General features: G+C 58.6%; 1 protein-coding gene across 9 annotated transcripts in view; it reads left to right on the top strand.

Annotated features, from left to right (window-relative positions):
- The window catches only part of MAD1L1 (mitotic arrest deficient 1 like 1), a 361,733-nt gene extending 349,773 nt beyond the window's left edge, over positions 1-11,960 (top strand). For all 9 annotated transcript variants that reach the window (XM_045542991.1, XM_045542990.1, XM_045542992.1 and 6 more), the window contains one exon: positions 11,508-11,960. In XM_045542991.1, the coding sequence (XP_045398947.1) occupies positions 11,508-11,669 (162 nt within the window). In that variant the 3' untranslated portion in view covers positions 11,670-11,960. The remainder of the gene's footprint in view (positions 1-11,507) is intronic.
- The last annotated feature ends 6,113 nt before the right edge of the window (positions 11,961-18,073 follow it).

Below are 18,073 nucleotides of genomic sequence, written 5' to 3'. Positions count from 1 at the left end.
TCTTTAGAATTTGGAGTCAGTCCTTTCAAACCCTGCCACTGCTTTATCAACTAAGTTTATGTAAGATTCTAAATCCTTTGTTGTCATTTCAACACTATGCACAGCAGCTTCACCAGAAGTAGATTGCATCTCAAGAAACCACTCTTTTCTCATCCAAAAGAAGCAACTCCTCATCCATTGAAAATTGTCATGATATTGCAGCAATTCAGTCACATCTTCAGGCTCCTCTTCTGACTCTAGCTCTCTTGCTGTTTCTACCATGTCTGCGGTTACTTCCTCCACTGACGTCTGGAACTCCTCAAAGTCATCCGTGAAGGTTGGAATCAGCTTCTTCCAAACTCCTGTTACTGTTGCTATTTTTACCTCCTCCCATGAATCATGAATATTCTTAATGGCATCTAGAATGGTGAATCCTTTCCAGAAGGTTTCCAATTTAGTTTGTCCAGATCCATCAGAGGAATCACTATCTACAGCAGCTGTAGCCTTACAAAATGGATTTCTTAAATAATAATACTTGGAAGAATAAGACTTGAAAGTCGAAATTACTTCTTGATCCAAGGTTGCAGAGTGGATGCTGTGTTAGCAGGTTTGAAAACATCAATCTCCTTGTACATTTCCATCAGAGCTCTTGGGTGACCAGGTGCATTGTTAATGAGCAGTAATGTTTTAGGAGGAGCCTTTTTTCCGAGCAGTAGGTCTCAATAGTGGGCTTAAAATATTTACTAAACTATGCTGTAAACAGATGTGTTATTCAGGCTTTGTTGTTCCATTGATAGAGCAGGCGGAGTAGATTTAGCATTATTTGGGAGGGCCCTAAGAATTTTGGCGTGGTTAAATGAGCATTGGCTTCAAACCTAAAGTCACCAGCTGCATTAGCCCCTAACAAGAGAGTCAGCCTGTTCTTCGAAGCTTTGAAGCCGGACATTGACTTCTCCCAAGCTATGAAAGTCCTAGACAGCATCTTCTTCCAAGGTAAGGCTGGTTTTTGCCTGCATTGAAACTCTGTTGTTTAGTGTAGCCACCTTCATCGATGATCTTAGCTAGATCTTCCGGATAACTTGCTGCAGCTTCTCTACCAGCACTTGCTGCTTCACTTTGTACTTTTACACTATGGAGATGGCTTCTTTCCTTAAACCTCATGAACCAACCTCTGCTGGCTTCCAACTTTTCTTCTGTAGCTTCCTCACCTCTCTCCGCCTTCACAGAATTGAAGAGAGTAGGAGCTTGTTCTAGATTAGGCTTTGGCTTAAGGGAATGTTGTGGCTGGTTTGGTCTTCTATGCAGACCAGTAAAACTTTCTCCACACCTCCATATAAGGCAGTTTTGCTTTCTTACCATCTGTGTGTTCACTGGAGCAGCACTTTTGCATTCACAAGTTGGCTATCTGGTGCAGGAGGCCCAGCTTTTGGCCTGTCTTGGCTTTCGACATGCCTTCCTCACTAGCTTAATCATTTCTAGCTTTCGGTTTAAAGTGGGAGATGTGTGATTCCTCCTTTCATTTGAACACTGAGAGGCCATTGTAGGTTGTAATTGTCCTAATTATGTCCATATTGTTGTGTCTAGGGGATAGGGAGGCCAGAGGAGAAGGAGCGAGGTGGGGGAACAGCAGGTTGGTGGAGCAGCCGGCACACACGCATTTATTAAGTTTGCCATCTCATGTGGGCACAGTTCATGGCACCCCAAAACAATTATCATAGTAACGTCAGAGATCACCGATCACAGATCACCAGAACAGAGATAACAGTAATGATGAAAAACTTGAAACATTGTAAGAATTGCCAAAATGTGACGCAGAGACACGAAGTGAGCACTGGTTGCTGGAACACGTCGCCGATGGCCCGCCCGGCTCCGTGCAGGGCCGAGTGACCCTCAGCTCACACGGCGCTTCATCTCGTGTTTGTTCCTGTTTGCTCCTTTCTCTGCCTCTGTCGGATGGATTGGATACTTTTTACAAATCCATACGTCTCTTTTTTTGACGTAGCTATATTTCTTCATCTTGTTATTTTGCAGGTTATTTCAGGATTTATAGTGCAGATCTTTAATGTGTCTCAGTCAGCCTCACCCGATTCGACACCACCTGTGTACGGTGCAGAAACTGACCGTCACGTACGTCAGTTTTCTCCTTGCTGCCTTCCTCCTCTTCTTGCACATTTCATTTGCACACGTTACAAACCCCACGATACGTTGTTATTATTTCTGTTTAAATAGTTATCTTTTGCAACAGGATTTAAATAATACTTTAAAATGTTTTGTGTGTCTGCCTTCATGTGGCAACTCCCACATCCTCATTCACCCATTCACCGAGGGAGTGAGGGTGACAGTTCGTTGTCACTTCATTATCTCTCTGCGGGCCCGCGTTTCAGTCCTCGTGGTCCTCTGTCTAAATTTCCTGAACATTTCCTGCATGAGTTAGCTGATGAGAAAGTCGTTAAGCTCTTGCACGTGGAAAGAAGGCTTTATTTTTTGAAAGAGATTTTCACTGGGTATAGAATTCTAGGTTGACTGTTTTTTCTTCCTGTACTTTAGAGATGTTATTTCACTGTCTTCTCACTTTCATATTTCCAGTGAGACGTCTGTTGTCCTCCTCGGCTTTGTTCCTCTGTGGGTAAGGTTTCTTTTCCTCTGACCGCTTTTAAGATTTTATCTTTATTACTAACTTTGAACAATTTGATTATATGTACTTTGATGTAGTTTTCTTCTTCTTTTTTTTTTTTTTGTGCTTGGGGTTCATTGAACTCCTTAGATCTCTCAATTTGTACTTTTCTTCACCTCTCAAAAATTGGGGGCCATTATTTTTTCAAATATATATTTTTTCTGTTCCCCCATATTGGTTATCTGTCACTGCATAACAGGTTACCCCAAAGCTCAGTGGCTCGGTTTCTGAGGGTTGAGAATTCAAGTGTGACTTAGCTGGGCTCTCTGCTCAGGGTCTCACACAGGCTGTCACCTTAAGTCTCTGCTGGGGAAGGGTCTGTGTCCAGGCTGGCACGTGGGTGTCTATGGGATTCACTCCTCACGGGCGGGTGGACTGACAGCGCCGGTTCCTCAGTGGCTGTTGGCTGGAAGCCACTGTCAGCTCCTTGCGGCTTGCTCGTCAGAGCTCTGAGAACTGGGGGAACCACGAGAAAGGGGACAGGAATCACAGCCCATTGCGACGTGATCTCAAAAGCGACAGCACTTCCCTTCTGCCACAAGTCACGTTGCAGGGCAGGGCTGACACGGGCCGTGCCTGGCGGATTGTCGGAGCTACTGCAGAAGTGCCTCCCCGTCTCAGCCTTGCCTGCGGGTGCTCCCGGTACACGGGTGGGGTCCACACTAAGGCACCCACAGCCCCCAGCGTGCTTTTATTCTTGCTTCCTTCCTTTCTTTTTTTTTGGGGGGGAGGGTTTTTTCTTTCTTTTTCCTCTCTCTCTTTCATTTTGGGTGGTTTCTGTGGCTCACTAATCTCTTTTCTGTGATGTCTGATCTGCCGTGGATCCCACCCACTATGCTTTTCATCTCCCAAGTTGTTGTTTTTGTTTGTAGAAGGTCAGTTTGGCTCTTTTTGGTATCTCTATATCTCTCCTTAACTTTTTGGGCATGTGGAACAAAGTTATAACAACTTAATGTCATCTGCTAACCCTGCATCAGGAGCTCTGGGTCGGTCTCCACTGATGGGTGCCTGACACCATGTGTGTCACTGTGCCAGGTGCCATGTGTCCTATGTCCCGTGTCCCTGTGAGTGTCCTTGAGCTCTGTCCGGGGATGCAGGTAGGTTACTTGGAAACAGTTTGTTCCTTCCAGGTCTTGGTCTAAGATTTGGGGGACACAGGGAGATGCCGTGTGGCCTGGAGCTGTCTGCCCCTCATGAGGTGAGACCCTTCCTGGCTGCCCACCCGGGGCCTCGTGGGGCCTTGTGGCATCAGCTTTCCACTGTGGCTGGGGGCGGGCACTGTTTGCAGCCCTGTGTGAGCTTCAAATGCTTATTTTCTGTGGGGTTTTCTCTCTGACCTTTTGATTTTGCCCTGGTCCCAGGTAGCTGCCTCACACTCACATGCTGGCCAGTCCCCCATCCTGTACCCTCTGGCCACCTCCATTACCCCCACCCGGCTCTGTCCCCTCCACTCGGGGAGCCTCCCAGGCTCTGCCTGGCCGTTCCCTGCACTGGGGCCCCGAGGGTCTCTCAGGGGTGAAGTGGGGCCCCCAGGGCTCCCCCGCCTACCCATGTCTCTTGGGACCACTGCCCTGTTCCCTCAAGTCCAGCAACTCAGCAGCTGTCGTTTCGTGTAGCTCGTCTCACTTTTTGGCTGTCCCTACCACTCACAGCAGCCTCCAAGGCAGGAAAACAGGCCTTTGTCCCCATTTTACATTGAAGCAACTTCAGCGCAGAGAGGCTGAGGGATGTGCCAGGGAGGCCGATGTGACGCCCAGGTCCCCTGTGTCTCTGCCTGCCCCCAAAGCCTGTAGCGGCCACACCGCGCTCCTTGGAAGATCTCCCAGCCACGGCGTGTGTGGTCTGGAGGGGCGAGGGGTGCGCAGGCTTGGGTTCTCACTCGCCTCCGGCACAGGAAGGGACAGTACTGTCCAGCCCGTTCATGGGTGAGGGAGCAGCCGGGCCACGGCCCACCCGGCAGGCAGAGTGAGGAGGCGCCGAGCTGAGCCCGCGTCCTCCCTGCCCTGACCTCGGCTGTGCTCCCGGCTCCAGCCACCCCGGGCTCTCCCCGCTCTGCCCCTGCCCCTGCCCCTGCTCCCAAGGCTCCCCGTGGCCTCCGTGGCCCCCGTGTCCACCTGTGGTGGGCGAGACTTGCTAGAAGTGACCGCTCGGGCCACCCCCGCCCCCTCCGCTCCCCTCCCTCCAGAGGCTGCAGGAGCAGCTGCAGCGGCTCTAAAGTGGAGCGCGTGTGAGGGGGAGCTGTATAAATAGAATAATAATAATAATAATTGTTGGTTTGAGATTTTTCTGCGACTGCTAGGGTGCCTGGCCTCACCCTCCCCGCCAATCACTCTTGAGGGAACAGGTCACCCAGCCGGGGATGCGTCCCAGTGGCGCTGGTGTAATTAGAGTGCGCGGCATTTAGATGCTTTTCCTCGGCACAATTAGGCAGTGCTAATCGGCGGAGCTATTTTCCCCGGTGGACGCGGTCTTTGCCAGCTTCCGTTCCCGCAGCTTCGTGCCGGGGGTTTATTCTCGGCGTGTCCACGATGTCCTGACCCAATTGCGGCCACGTCCCTCTGCGCCTTCGCTCATTTGACAGTGTCTAGCTAGGCCTCCTTTGGGTCTGGCTGTCACTACTCCCCAGGGGACACCGGTGAGATGGGCGTGAGCCCAGGGTCGTGGGCAGAGCCGTGCAGGGTGTGGCGGGAGAGCCTCGCCCACCTGGGCCTCGGGCCAACAGCTGGCCTGTGCGTAGCAGGCTGGGCACAGGCAGCAGAGCCCATGGCGAAGGCGGGAGTAGGGCACGCTAGGAGCACATGTCCTCTTGCCAGTGTGGAGGAGGAACTCGCTCAGCTGAGGTGCCCAAAGAGCCATCAGTGTGCGCAGCATGGTGGCCACACAGCGCCTGGGACTGCGCAGAGCCTGGGTTTGGACTACAGTCGTCTCCCTTTGAGCCACGAGCTGCAGGGTGTGTCACTGCATCCTGGCCTCACCAGCTGTGGACCGTGGCGGCACCGACAGTCCCCACGATGCCCGTGGCAGTGTGCAGAGCACCGGCTCCGCCCTCCACCTGCCTGACCTTTGGGATAAAGGCTGTGCCACCGAGGTCATGAAGACAAGCAGCGGCCAAGCTGGAACTGGAGCTGACCTCTGACCCCAGGCAGCCCCATCAGGATGAAGGCGCATGTCACCCTCGTTTCTCTCACTGCTCGGCCGTGACAGAGCGGCCCAGGGCATCCTCACTGTCACGGCAACCTGCGGTGTCCAGACCTGTGTGCACGTGGAAACCCGGACAGGGCTGTTCCCCCGTGTGCTCAGGAGGGTGACACGGCCCCTGTGCCCATCAACAGTGCCGGGCCAGTGTCAGCCTCCACGTGTGGCACCGTGCCACGGCCACGTGAGAGCGCTGTCAGGGGGCTAGTGAAGGGTACACGGACACTAGACTATTTCTGAACTTCTCGTGAGTTTATGGTTATTTCAAAATAAAATGTTGAAGAAAGAACAGAACAGTCAGTCCCAACTAAAGGTCACAGCCGCCACTCAGCGTGACCGTGTTGGCTCGGCTGGGCCGTGCGCTTGCCTTTCCAGGGCGGACGGGGTCAGTCTCTGCGAGACACAGACCCCAGATGACAGGGACAGTGGTGATTCACGAGGAGGCCTCCCTGGAGCCAGGTGGGCTGCAGGGTCAGGGTGGCCAGGTGTCACCAGGCCACTGGACAGAAGGGGACGGCTCAGGGGCTGGGGGTCCGGGCTTTCTGGAGGCCCCTGAGGCTTCATTCTCTGTCCCAGAGACGGGGAGGTGGGGGCCGGTGCCCTGCTGAGCCCAGCCCAGGTGACAGCACTGTGGAGACACCCCACGCGGGCCCCTGGCCCATTCGGGCCTCATGTCAGCTCTGGGCCTCAGCTGCATCCTCGCTCGCTGCCCTGGTGTCCTCTCAAGGACTCCTCGGGCCTCCATCAGGCATGGAGGAGCAGGGCAAGGGGAGCCCCCAGTCTAGAACCTTCTCTCCAGGGAGGCCGACCCCAGGACCCCAGCCCCCCAGCTGTTCCCTCCCACTTCCCGGGTATGTGTCATCCCATCAGACTCAGCACAGCCCTGCTGGGTGAGGGGCGATGGGGCTCCCCATGCCTGTGTTCTCTGTCTGACCTCTGACCTCTGTCACCACAAGGCCACCGTCTGCGAAGTTGGCTGTGGTCCTATCCAAGTCCTTTCTCCCTGAGATGTTACAGTTGCTCTGGAGCCATCTCAGGGGAGGTCCCTCACTGCTGTCAGCCCACTCCCTGCACTAGTCACCACTCAGCTCCCCTCCCGCCGGAGCCCGTGTCCCCTGTGCCTTACCTGGCCTCTCTCATCAGCGGGCTCTGCTGCCTCCAGGTCTCTTTGCTCATAAGGCACGATCACAGATGGGGCCGTGCCGTATCCTAACCCCTCCTGCAGGCCAGACTGGCTGCTTAGAGGCCACCTGCTGCCACCTCTCACAGAGTTAGACACTCCTATGACCCTTCACCGCAGGCCACAGAGCACCCCAGTGGCTTTGATGGGGCTCACTGGGCACCAAGGCTCTGACCTCTGTGAAGTCGGGCCTAGGTGCTTCCCCGGCCGCGTCCACAGCTTGCCCGGCCCATCTGCCCCTCTCACTGGCTCCTGCACTTGTCACAGACACGTGGGCAGCTTCCTCGGCTAACGTTGTATTGAACTGTGCTGCAAACTGGTGGAGGGCGGATGACAGGCACAACCCGTCATGGCTGCACCATGGGCCGCAACTGTCAGCCGGAAGGATGAGATATGCGTGTCACCATCATCCTGTTTGCCCCCCACGCACTCGTCTGAGGGCCTGGAGTGCCGAGCACACGGCAGGGCAGGGTCCCGTGGCCTCTCTCCCGTGGCCGGGCCGGCGAGCATGGCAGGAAGCCACTGTCCATCTCTGTGCTGGCTCCACTTGCCGGATGGCGTCTGTGCCAGCCTGGTGTGGCCCTGTGGACAGGAGGAGGCAGACCCCTCCACGCCAGTTCTGCTGGACAAAGCTGTGTCCTACCCTGTCCCTGTGATTCACTCCAGCCTGCCCTGCTGTGCCCCTTGACCCCTGGGTGCCCATGTGTCTGACCCCAGCACCAGCCCCATGACAGACAGCCTCAAGCCAGCTCCTGCATGGCCACCTGCCAGTGCCCCCTCTGCCTGCTGGCCTGGCTCCTGCTCTGACTCACGCCTAGTGTCCACGGTGCCACCAGCCGAGATGCCAGCTGCAGTGCTGGCGTGGCACTCCAGGCACAGGGCAGGGCACCTCAGCCAGCCTGCAGAGGGGCCCTCCCACCAGTGGCGTGTCCTGCAGGGGAGCACTCGCAGGCCCAACAGGGGACCGCAGGGCGCTGTGGCAAGATGCCCCAAGAGTCTGCGGCCAAGCCTTGACCGTGCCCTGGGCCTTGGCCAGTCGGTGGGGACCAGGTATCTACATGTCCCACAGCAGGGAATGCGTGCGTCTGCCTGTCTCAGAGCTGTCCAACTCTTGCAGATATAACTTAGTTATAATTTTTTGCTAATTACAAATGTGTAGCAGAGTAAAAACATCTGGAAAATGGCAAGAACCATAATGAACCCCTTCGTCTTAGCACTCTGAGCTAACCACCGTGAACACTGCGATGTATCTTCTCAGGGTCTTTTGCATGCTGTGTGTGTGCGTGCATGTGGGGGACAGCGAGTGCACGGCGGGGGACAGCGAGTGCACGGCGGGGGACAGCGGGTGCACGGCGGGGGACAGCGGGTGCATGTGGGGGACAGCGAGTGCACGGTGGGGGACAGCAAGTGCACGGCGCGAGCGCAGGCGTTTCAGTCCTGACCGACGTGACTGCGCCGCCCTCCCCAACCAGCCTGTGAGCGCGTGAAAGCGCCTGGAACGCGGCGAAGTCTCTGCTTGAGAAACCCAGATACTCTTGAAGTTGGAGACACTGTGATTCCCTTACAGCCTCAGCAAGGCAGAAAATCCCCCTCGCTCAGCGGTGAGAGTAGGTGTCTGTACACAGCCCGGTTCCCACGGTGCCGCAGCCGCCTTCACGAGGGCAAAGCCTGCCTCCCGGCCTGTGGGTCATGGCGGGAGTGTCTCCATGGGGACCCTGGGGGACTCCAGGGTCTGACAGAACACCGTCCCCTCTGCAGCAGGATGGTGATGAGGCGGCAGCAGCTCATGTCACAGTAGAGACTGTAGGACGGGCCACAGGGCAGCCCTAGGTCTTGTAGACCAGGCTGAAATGGGCGTGGGCTCTCCCCAGCCACGGATCACCCTGCACGTGGCATTTCCCTGGGCCCCGTGCTCTCACATGCCTGACTCCTTTAGTCCTCTCAGCCACCCCAGTGTGTGGCCAGGGCTTAGGTTTGTCACTGTGCCTGGGATCACAGCTTCTGAGTAGCCAAGCCAAGGTGAGACGCCAGGTCTAGCAGACTCTAAAGCCCCAGATATCGGCAGCTGCGCCACCAGGAGAGGGCTGGGGCGGGTGGCATTGCAGTCAGTGGACAGACCGTCACCTGGAGGTCTGTCGTGGGCATGCATGTCGGGGCGAGGTGGCTGGATCAGGGAATACTGGGCACTCCGTGGGGCCTGGCCCCCAGCTGACAGGCACCCACACTGGCCTCCTCCATCTGAGCCCTTCTTTACGGCAGGTGCTCGAGGCGCAGCATGTACCACACTGCCACAGCCCTGGAATCAGCCGCTTCTTCAGGCATCAGTGGGGACACTTTTATTATTAACAGCATAACCACGATACCACCCTCACACGTAACCGGCACTGAAATAGCTCCCCAGTGTCTTGGCAGAGTGTCACTTACATTTCCCGAGCACTTGATATCATCGATCATTTCAGTTTTGCTCACCTGAGTCTGGATTTGGGTTCCAGACATTGCAGTGGGTTTAATCTCTAGGTTCCTTCGCCATCCCGATTCTTCTCTTGTGGAATCTTCTCTAATGCCCTGGGCAGCAGGTGACCCTGCTCTGGACAGGAATCCCTTAGTGCCCTGCAACCCGAGGGAGGGCAGAGGGAAGGGCTCCCATCTCTGCCCTCGGGGATCCGTCCTCCCCACCTGTCTCCTCCCTCATCCCTCTGTGACACGGAAGCTCCTGGGCTGCCTGTTGTAGGTGCCACTAGGACACGCTGGCAGGGGTGACCGGCACTCTGTGACCCCTCGGCTCCAAGCTGCACAGAGGTCTTGCGCTGTTCCCTGTTGGAGTGACGACAGCGGCAGAGCCGGGATGAGAAGCCAGGTCACGCACCACAGCTCGCGACGCCCCAGCAAGCCTGCGTGTGGCTGTGCTCTAGCTGCTCTTGGTCACACGCTGTGGCAGCCGGACCCCGGCCTCCAGTGCTGGGCTGGCCTTCCGGTCACGCTGCCCTGCCTTCTGGGGGACGCAGACCCCAGGCCAGGCCAGGCAGGGTCCGGGCCAGAGCGCAGCAGCTGCCAACCGACAGGCCACCAGCGTCTTCATTGAGGTTGAGTCTCTGGGCACCCCCAGGGCACCTGCCAGCCACACCACGCTTGTGTGTCGCAGACCAGACAGGTGGCAGCTCGGCCGCCCAGACGCTGGGAGGAGAGGGAGCCGAGACAGCGCAGGCGGCCCCATAAATACTGATAGCCACGGCCAACATGTCTTCCTGGGCAATTTGCTTTTTAAAAAATTGTGCTCTGGTTTTAAGTGAACAGCCCTAATTATAGTGATTTACAAGGCACCTGGGGACCGGGCGGTATTTGAACATGGCAGAGGTTGATCGGCACGCGTAGTTCATTCAACGAGTTCTGATATGCCTTGGTGGCTGCCGAGGTGGGTCTAGTGGGGATGTGGCCCCTTCCGATGCCAAAGAGGACAGTCCGGGGAGAGCAGGGCTCAGAGCCCTGGGGTGGGTGCAGAGGGTGGGCTCGTTGGGGCCCTGCAGGACAGGCACGGCTTGTCTGTGGGGCTGGCGTGGTGCACACACCTGGATCTGCCTGCCTTCGGGGTGTGTAGCAAGAGCAGCACCCCACCCCACCCCTGACCTGGAGGGCATGGCCCTGGGGAGGGTCCTCATTCCCCCAGAACCGCCAGGGGCCGGCCCAGGAGGTGCTGCGGGAGCTGTGGTGGGCGGCGAGGGCGCTGGGGGGGATTGTGTTGGTGCGAGGCTTTGCCCATCCAGCGAGAGCAGCAGTCGAGGTGTGGATGAGGGAGGGTCCTATCTGTTCCACATAAAAAATCACCCAGCCCCTAAAGCCTGCCAGCGCCCGGGGGTGGGGGGGGCGGGAAGCCAGCCGCCCCGAGAGCAGGGTCCACGAGGCCACTGCTGCTGTGGCCGGGCCCTCCTGGGCATGGCAGCCCCGGGTCGGGGGAGGGAGAGCCGTTTCTCCCCACCCTGCTCCCACCCGGCCCGCGCCTCGGCCTGGCTCCCACTTGCTCCCGACAGCTGCAGAATCGGCCCCTCTGACATTTAGGGGAAAACTCAGAATCAAGAGCATAAGGCAGAAATGAAAGGATTTTCTTAGTAAAAGGTCAGAGTGGTTTCTCTTGTTTTTGTTTAAAAATGGTTTGTGTTGGACTATGACAAGGCCAAACGTGCTAACCAGGAGTGGGGGCGGGGGAGGCCCAGCGAGAAAACGGAGGAAGACGCTGGAACAAACAGATGAGGCCGCTCGGGGCGCCAGGCCAGGGCAGCGGGGGTGGCACAAAGCCAGGGGAGCCCAGACAGCGGCCTGCAGCCGCGCGGGCGCCCCACACGGGATTCTCTTGCCTGGGGTGCAGTCAGCAGCAGGTGGGGGTCCCCTGGCTCCTCCCTGCGGCTGGAGGGGCTGCCCGGCCAGGGAGGGGAGAGACCTGCCAGGCCACCCTGCGCTGACCACCATCCTGTCTGTCCCCTGCAGGCCACGGGACCCTCGGGCTCCAAGATGCAGCTGCTGGAGACAGAGTTCTCACGCACCGTGGGCCCGCTCATCGAGCTGCACCTGCTGCGCCAGGACAGCATCCCGGCCTTCCTCAGCTCCCTCACCCTCGAGCTCTTCAGCCGCCAGACCGCCGTGGCCTAGGCGCCAGCGCAGGAGCCCCTCTGCCCCCGCCTGTCCCTGCCCCCCGCCTGGGTGCGCATCCGCCCGCCTGGGTGCAGCATCATGACGTGGTGGCCGTCACAGCCCCACACCTGACTGCGTGGACACTGTCTCAGCCCTGAGGCCGCTGAGCTCAGCCTGCACTGCCCCCCGAGGCAGCCCTGCCCCGCCCCCGCCCGCTCGCCTGCTCTAACCCCGTCCATCTGGAGCCTTAGGGTGGGCCTGCAGCCGCCAGGCAGGTCCCCACCGTATGAAATAAAGTTTCCTGCCCCAGCCACCCTCCCGGCTGTGTGTGTCCCAGGCCCCAGGCCGATGGCTCCCTGCTCCACGCCCTGCCAGGCCCAGCCCCCACCGCTCACCACCCGTGTCCCCTGAGCACCAGGGACGGCCACCTCTCAGGTCCCAGCCCAGAGGTGTATGGGGAGAAAGGGCAGCAGCCAGGAGCCGCTGCCTGGTCCCCCAACCCCAGCAGGGTGGAGCTGCTCGGAGACTTGGTGTTAGGATGCTGGCGGGACCAGAAGCCAGAGCCAGGCTGGGAAGGAGGGGTTCAGTGGGCTGAGAGCACGGCTCTGGGCCAGACACACAAGGTCTGGTCCCAGCTCTGTCACCGACTGCCGTGTGGTGACCCTCAGAGCCCAGGCAGCCTCCTTACCCAAAGGCAGCAGCCATCTCCTGCAGGCACTGCACACTGCAGGCCCTCCCTGGCCTCGCCCAGGCTGCTCCTCGGCTCCAGGCCTTTCCGGTGGTGGAGGGGCCTGGGCAGAGTCTGGGGGCACAGGGATGGGGGGTGCCCCACAGATGAGAGCTGAGACTTGACGGAGGGGCCGGGCCTGGCTGACAGCACCTAAGCCAGTGCCCCGGGGCCCTGGGGGGCTTTGAGGAACCCTGCAGCCGTGGTGGTCCTGCCCCGCACAGTCGGCAGATGGGTGGCCTGGGCTTCGAGGCCAGGAGAGCACGTGGTCCCCATGCACGACCGGCTCAGCACCCCAGGCCCTTCACCAGCCGCAGGGAGCATGGGCCAGACTCAGCCACCCTCACGCCTCCATCCTGGTGCCCACATGGGGCCACTGGCACACCGGGAGCCGCTCTCCAGGCGCAGCCGCGGGGCACAGCCACGGGAACGGGCCTCACCCCGCCGGCCCCGCACAGCTGCCATCACAGAGGACCCATTGCTGGGGTGGGTACAGGGGACCCTGCCTCTCCCACCCCCTCAGAGCCCGGGAGCCTGGGACAGTGTGGCCCAGACGTGGCCCCGGAGTGCTGGCAGGACCAGAAGCCAAAGCCACCTCTGCCACCTCCAGCCAGACTCCTGGCCCGGGCTGGGGGCTCTGGCTCCACCTCCCGGCCCAGCACCTCCACAAAAACCCAACGTCCTCCACATGGACGCCTCCTCCAGGCCTCAGATAGGAAAGTCAGGGACCCCCTCCAGGTCTCAGGCTGGAATGTTGGGGTTCACCTTCAAGCTGGCCCCCTGGAGAGGGTGGGGTGCTCCCAGCCCAGACATACCCCCCACATATCGGGCCTCAGTGTTGGCTTCTGTTTCTGGGTGCAAAGGCTTCGAGGAGGGTCTGTGAACCTGGGGGTTGGGGTCAGGGAGGCTTTATCGGGGCCTGCTGGGTGTGCCCCTTGCGGACCACGTGGATGCAGAGCAAGGTGAAACTTGCCACCAGAGCCCCGCACCTGTGTGGCCCCACCACTGCCCTGGTGGTGCTGCATCCCCAAATCTCAGGTGAGCACACCAGGCTCTGGCAGCCCTCGCTCCGCATAGCCCTGGGGGCATCCCAGGTTCCCTGTGCCTGCACCCCCTGCCCAAAGGCCCGTCCTCATACTGTTCCCACCCCTCGCAGGTGGGGGCTTCGCTGTCAGCACGGTGACAGGGACAGCACAGCAGCCACCCTCCTTGCAGGACTCTCCGCCTGAGCCACGTGGAATCCAGCCCTGCCCCTGCAGCAGCCACGCCCCCAGTTGGGGTGTTTCCGGCAGACATCAGAGTGGAGTCATTCAGACAATTATTAAGCACCTGTGGTGTACTAGCTCTGCTTCCAGTCCCGGGATACACTGGAACAATGCAGAGTCCTGTTCCCTGTCCCACGCCACCTGGCACCTCCAGTGGGGGTTTGGCATCCTGTGTCCCCATCTCTGTGCTCGGCCCTGCTCTCTTCACTCAGCAACCCCAAACCCACCGTTTGCAGCAGGAAAGGCTTCCACAGGTGTCCACGGGCCCTGGGCTGGGCCGTGGGGGGCCAGCCTGTCCCTCCCACCTACCCCCACTCCCCTCAGAGCACCGGGTGAGGCCGTGTCTGCCTGGACTGGGCCTGCGTGTGCCCAGCAGCAATGCCATGTCCAGGAAGAGCCTGGCAGGGAACCACTGGCCCGTGGAAATGGACTTTGAGGCCCTGTGTGTGTACATGCGTGTGCATGTGTGCACATGGGTGTGTGTGTGTGTGAGTGCGTGTCTATGTGCACGTCTCTCATTCTGGGGAATCCATCAGGCCCGGGAGGGGCAGAGGTGCCGGTGGCGCTGAGGCTGCAGAGCCCCAGGGTGGCCTTGGCGCAGTGGGGAGGCTGAAGCAGGAGGGTGGGTGCCAGGCCCAGGGACACCCGCACCCTGTGTATTGGGTGAGGTCAGACCACACTGCCCCTGGCACCCCAGGACTCCTCGGGCCTCATTGGAGCTGGCTCGGCTGCTGGCAAGTGGCCGGCCCATGGCCACAGGCCAGAACTCTTGGCCGTGACCGGACCCAGCCACCAGCCCCGCCCCCACTCACCCTCTGGCTCTGAGCCCTGGGGCCACAAGGCAGGTCACCACAGTCCCTCACTTGGTACCAGCATCCTGAGAGGTGTCCTCTTACAGGTGGGGAGACGGAGGCTCAGAGACCTGGCCGACACAGGCTGTCTGGAGCTGCCCCACAGGGAGCAGGGGCGGATGCCCGCGGGTTGGCCTGTGCCCTTCTGGCACCCCTATGTCTCAGAGCAGCCTGGGGCCTGGGCCACAAGCTCCTCTGGGGCTGCTGGCCCCACCCCAGTCACCAGCCACAAACAAGTCCCTGTCCCCAGGCACGGCCCCACGTCAGCCTCCAGACGTGGCACTCATTTCTGCCTCAGTCTCCCCTTCCTCCCTCTACAGCCGGGAGTCTCTGAGGCCCCTTCCTGTGGGATAGCTGGGGGCCGGCCCCTCCCCTGCTGGGCTCCCCCAGGCCCTGCACCCAACCCCACCCCCGGCCAGTGCCCACAGAGGCTCCCGCTGCGGGTGGCAGGTGGCTCTGCTCCTTCTGGGCCTTTCCTTCCCTGGGAAGAGGCAGGGAGGGGCGGAAGCTGCCATCCCACCTCCAAGGGACATGTCTGGGCAGGCCGCAGAGAGCAAGGGTCCCCAGAATATGTCTCCCTCTCGGCGGATTTAATGCGCCTGCGGCTCGAGTTTGTCAAATCCTCTCCACGCGCCTGCCAGGTGGGGTTGAATGAAATAGCGTGCAGGGAGGATGGAGGCAGGCCCCGCCCGTCCCCGCAGCCCGGTTCCGGCATGTCCCCAGCTTCCGCCAGCACCTTAGTGGGCGCCCGGCACTAAATAGTTCTTAAGCCGCTAATGACTAATTTTAGGGGATTAGTGCTGCAGCGATAAACTGTAATTGCCAGGATGTAACGGGATTTGGTGGGCTCCAGGGCTCCCTCCAGCTCCCGGCCGGGGAGGACAGTGCCGCCTGCCGGGGCCTCCAGGGGACCCAGCTCCACAGCCCAGCACAGGCGCGGACGTGCTGTGTTTGCTGCTGTCGTGTTCCTTTCTGCATGTGCCCGGTGCGGGTTCTTCTGGGGACTCATAAATCCTTGGGTTTTCCCCGGCTCCTCTCACCTTGGAGTGTGGTCCCCAGACTCAGTGGCTCCGGGAGCTGCCTAGAGAGGCCCGTGTGCTGGTCCCGCCCTGCACATCAGAGCCGGCCACTGACAGGACCCCCAGGCTCCTACGCGCTGAAGCTCTCTCCTGATTGAAACATCCCAGTTACAAAGCTCTTCCCACCTGTGAGCTCATCCCCTTCCCATAATGATCCTGCAAGTGAGGTCTTGCTGGGGGAGGCTGGGGTTCAGGGAAGGGGGGCTGACCTGCAGCCACAGCAAGTCTGTGTCAGGCCTGGACCCAAACCCGCTCAGCGGCCCTGCCCAGCCCGGCTTCGCGTCCAGCCTGGCCACGTCCCTCCTCTTAGTGCTGCCAGGACGCCAGGCCCAAGCGAGGGCCTGGACCTTTGCCCCAGGACCACGTTGGAGGCAGGACTCGGAGCTCCAGGGGCTTTGACCGTACATGAGAGAGTATGTGTGCACGTGTGTACATGCACAAGTATGTGTGTGCACTGCTTTGCCATGCCGGTGTGCATACATGACCTGTGTGCATGTGTGTGCATGCAGGATGTGCACATGGATGTGTACCTGTGTGACTTTTGTGCGCACATGAGCATGTGTGTTGCTTATGCATGTGTGCCTTACGATTGTGGGAATTCATGTATACATGTATGTGTGTCCATGAATGGCCATGTGTACATGCATGACTATGTACCCCACATGTGCATCCCTGCTTGCACCATGCGGACAGGTGGCTTCACCAGAATGCTTACATTTCCACTTCAGGCCCAGAGAGGGTGAGGGCCTTGCCCCAAGTCACACAGCAGCAGAGGACCAACGAGGGGTCCGCAGCCTGATCAGACGTCAGCCGGCCCGCCCTGCCTGTCTGGTTGTGTTTCACATTTTCTTTTCTTTAACTGCACAATTCTAATGGATTTCTAACAATAAACAAAACAAAACAAACCCTTCCAACAATATAGGAGAAATGTAGAGTAAAAAGACAAAGTTCCTCTTTGGCCTCGTCCCGACGTGCCTGTGGGTGGATATGCACACCTGGCGTGGACATGCCAAACTCGTGGCTTTGTGTCACTGTGGCAGGCGTGGTCTTAAAATAACTGCGTGTCACCCCACAGCTTAGTTTTTCTCACTTACGGGATGTCTTGGAAATTTTCCATAAGAGCATCTACTGATCTGCTTTACTAGATTTGTTGTTGTTGTTTCCTAAACACTCAAGAATTTTTATTAAAAACGATGACATACAGAGACACCAGATTCTCATTTTAAAGTAAAATTGACAGCATTTCTCAGAACTCCCCTCGTTCTACAACCGCACCTTTTCAAGAATGAGCAGCAGGAGGTTTTGTTTGTTTGTTTATAATGTTTCATATTTCTGAGGACTGGGCTCCGTGGCTGCCCTGAACATGGGCTCAAGTGTGCCCCCAAAACTCGTGCTGAACCCTAACCCCAGGACCTCAGAACAGGGCTGCGTTTGGAGACAGGGTCTTTAAAGAAGTGATCACGGTAGCATGAGGTCATAAGGGTGGCCTCAGTCCCATGTGACTGTGTCCTTACGAGAGGAGGAGGTCAGGACACAGACTCGCACAGAGGGACGACCCCGTGAGGACACAGGGGGAAGACGCTGTCTGCAAGCCGCGCCCTGCTGCACCTGGAGCTCGGACTTGAGCCTCGGATGTGGGAGATGACACTGCCAGGCCTGCGGGCACATTCCGGTGGCCCAGGCTGGCTCATGCCCCACATGCCTGCCTTCCCCCGGGCTCCTCCCCCCGCACCTGAGCTGGCTTCATTCTTCCTTACGGCATTTTTCACTACTTGGCATTTTAACGCGTAATTTATTTGTAATATACGTGTATTGCATAGCACAGGATACGCAGCAATATATTTTAATCAGCTTAGAGCGTCTTCTCACCCATAGAACAGGGATATCATGCGAACCGCATTCATAACTTTAACTTCTTAGTAGCCACATTAAAAAGTAATCAGAAACTAGTGAAATTCATTTTAATATATTTTATTTAAACCACTATATCCAAAACTTTCATCATTTCAACGTGCAATCCATGGGAAAATTCTGTGCGACATGTCACCATCTTATTTCGGTCCCGAGTTTGGGAAATCCAACACGTATTTTCCACTTCCCGCCATCTCAGGGTGGATAGGCCGCATCGCAGGTGGCGCTGGGGTGTCAGCGTGAAGGGGGAGGGGCCTTGCCCTGTCTGCCGCGGGGCTCTGAGCACCTGCGGGTCCGGCTCCCACCGGGCGTGCACTCGCTGGTGAATCGCGCTGCGTGGTAACGGGTGACGGGTGTCTCCACGGGTCCCCCTGTTGACGCGTAAGGAAACAGGAGCCAGAGAGAAGCGGCTGCCCCAGAGGCCAGCCGGGCTTCGTGGGGGCCGTGGCAGAGCCAGGCCCGGCTCCCTCCTGGGCTGAGGGACCTCAGGGCAGCAGTGAGCGGCGCCCGCCATGGACAGGGCACCTGGGGCGAGCGCACCTCCCCGCACACCAGGAGGCCGTGGTTCGAGGCCGTGGTTCGAGGCCGG

The sequence above is a fragment of the Lemur catta genome, chromosome 2 (assembly GCF_020740605.2).
Source record: "Lemur catta isolate mLemCat1 chromosome 2, mLemCat1.pri, whole genome shotgun sequence".
NCBI lineage: Eukaryota > Metazoa > Chordata > Mammalia > Primates > Lemuridae > Lemur > Lemur catta.
The sequence above is the reverse complement of the archived record's forward strand: the minus strand, read 5'-3'. Positions and strand labels throughout refer to the sequence as shown.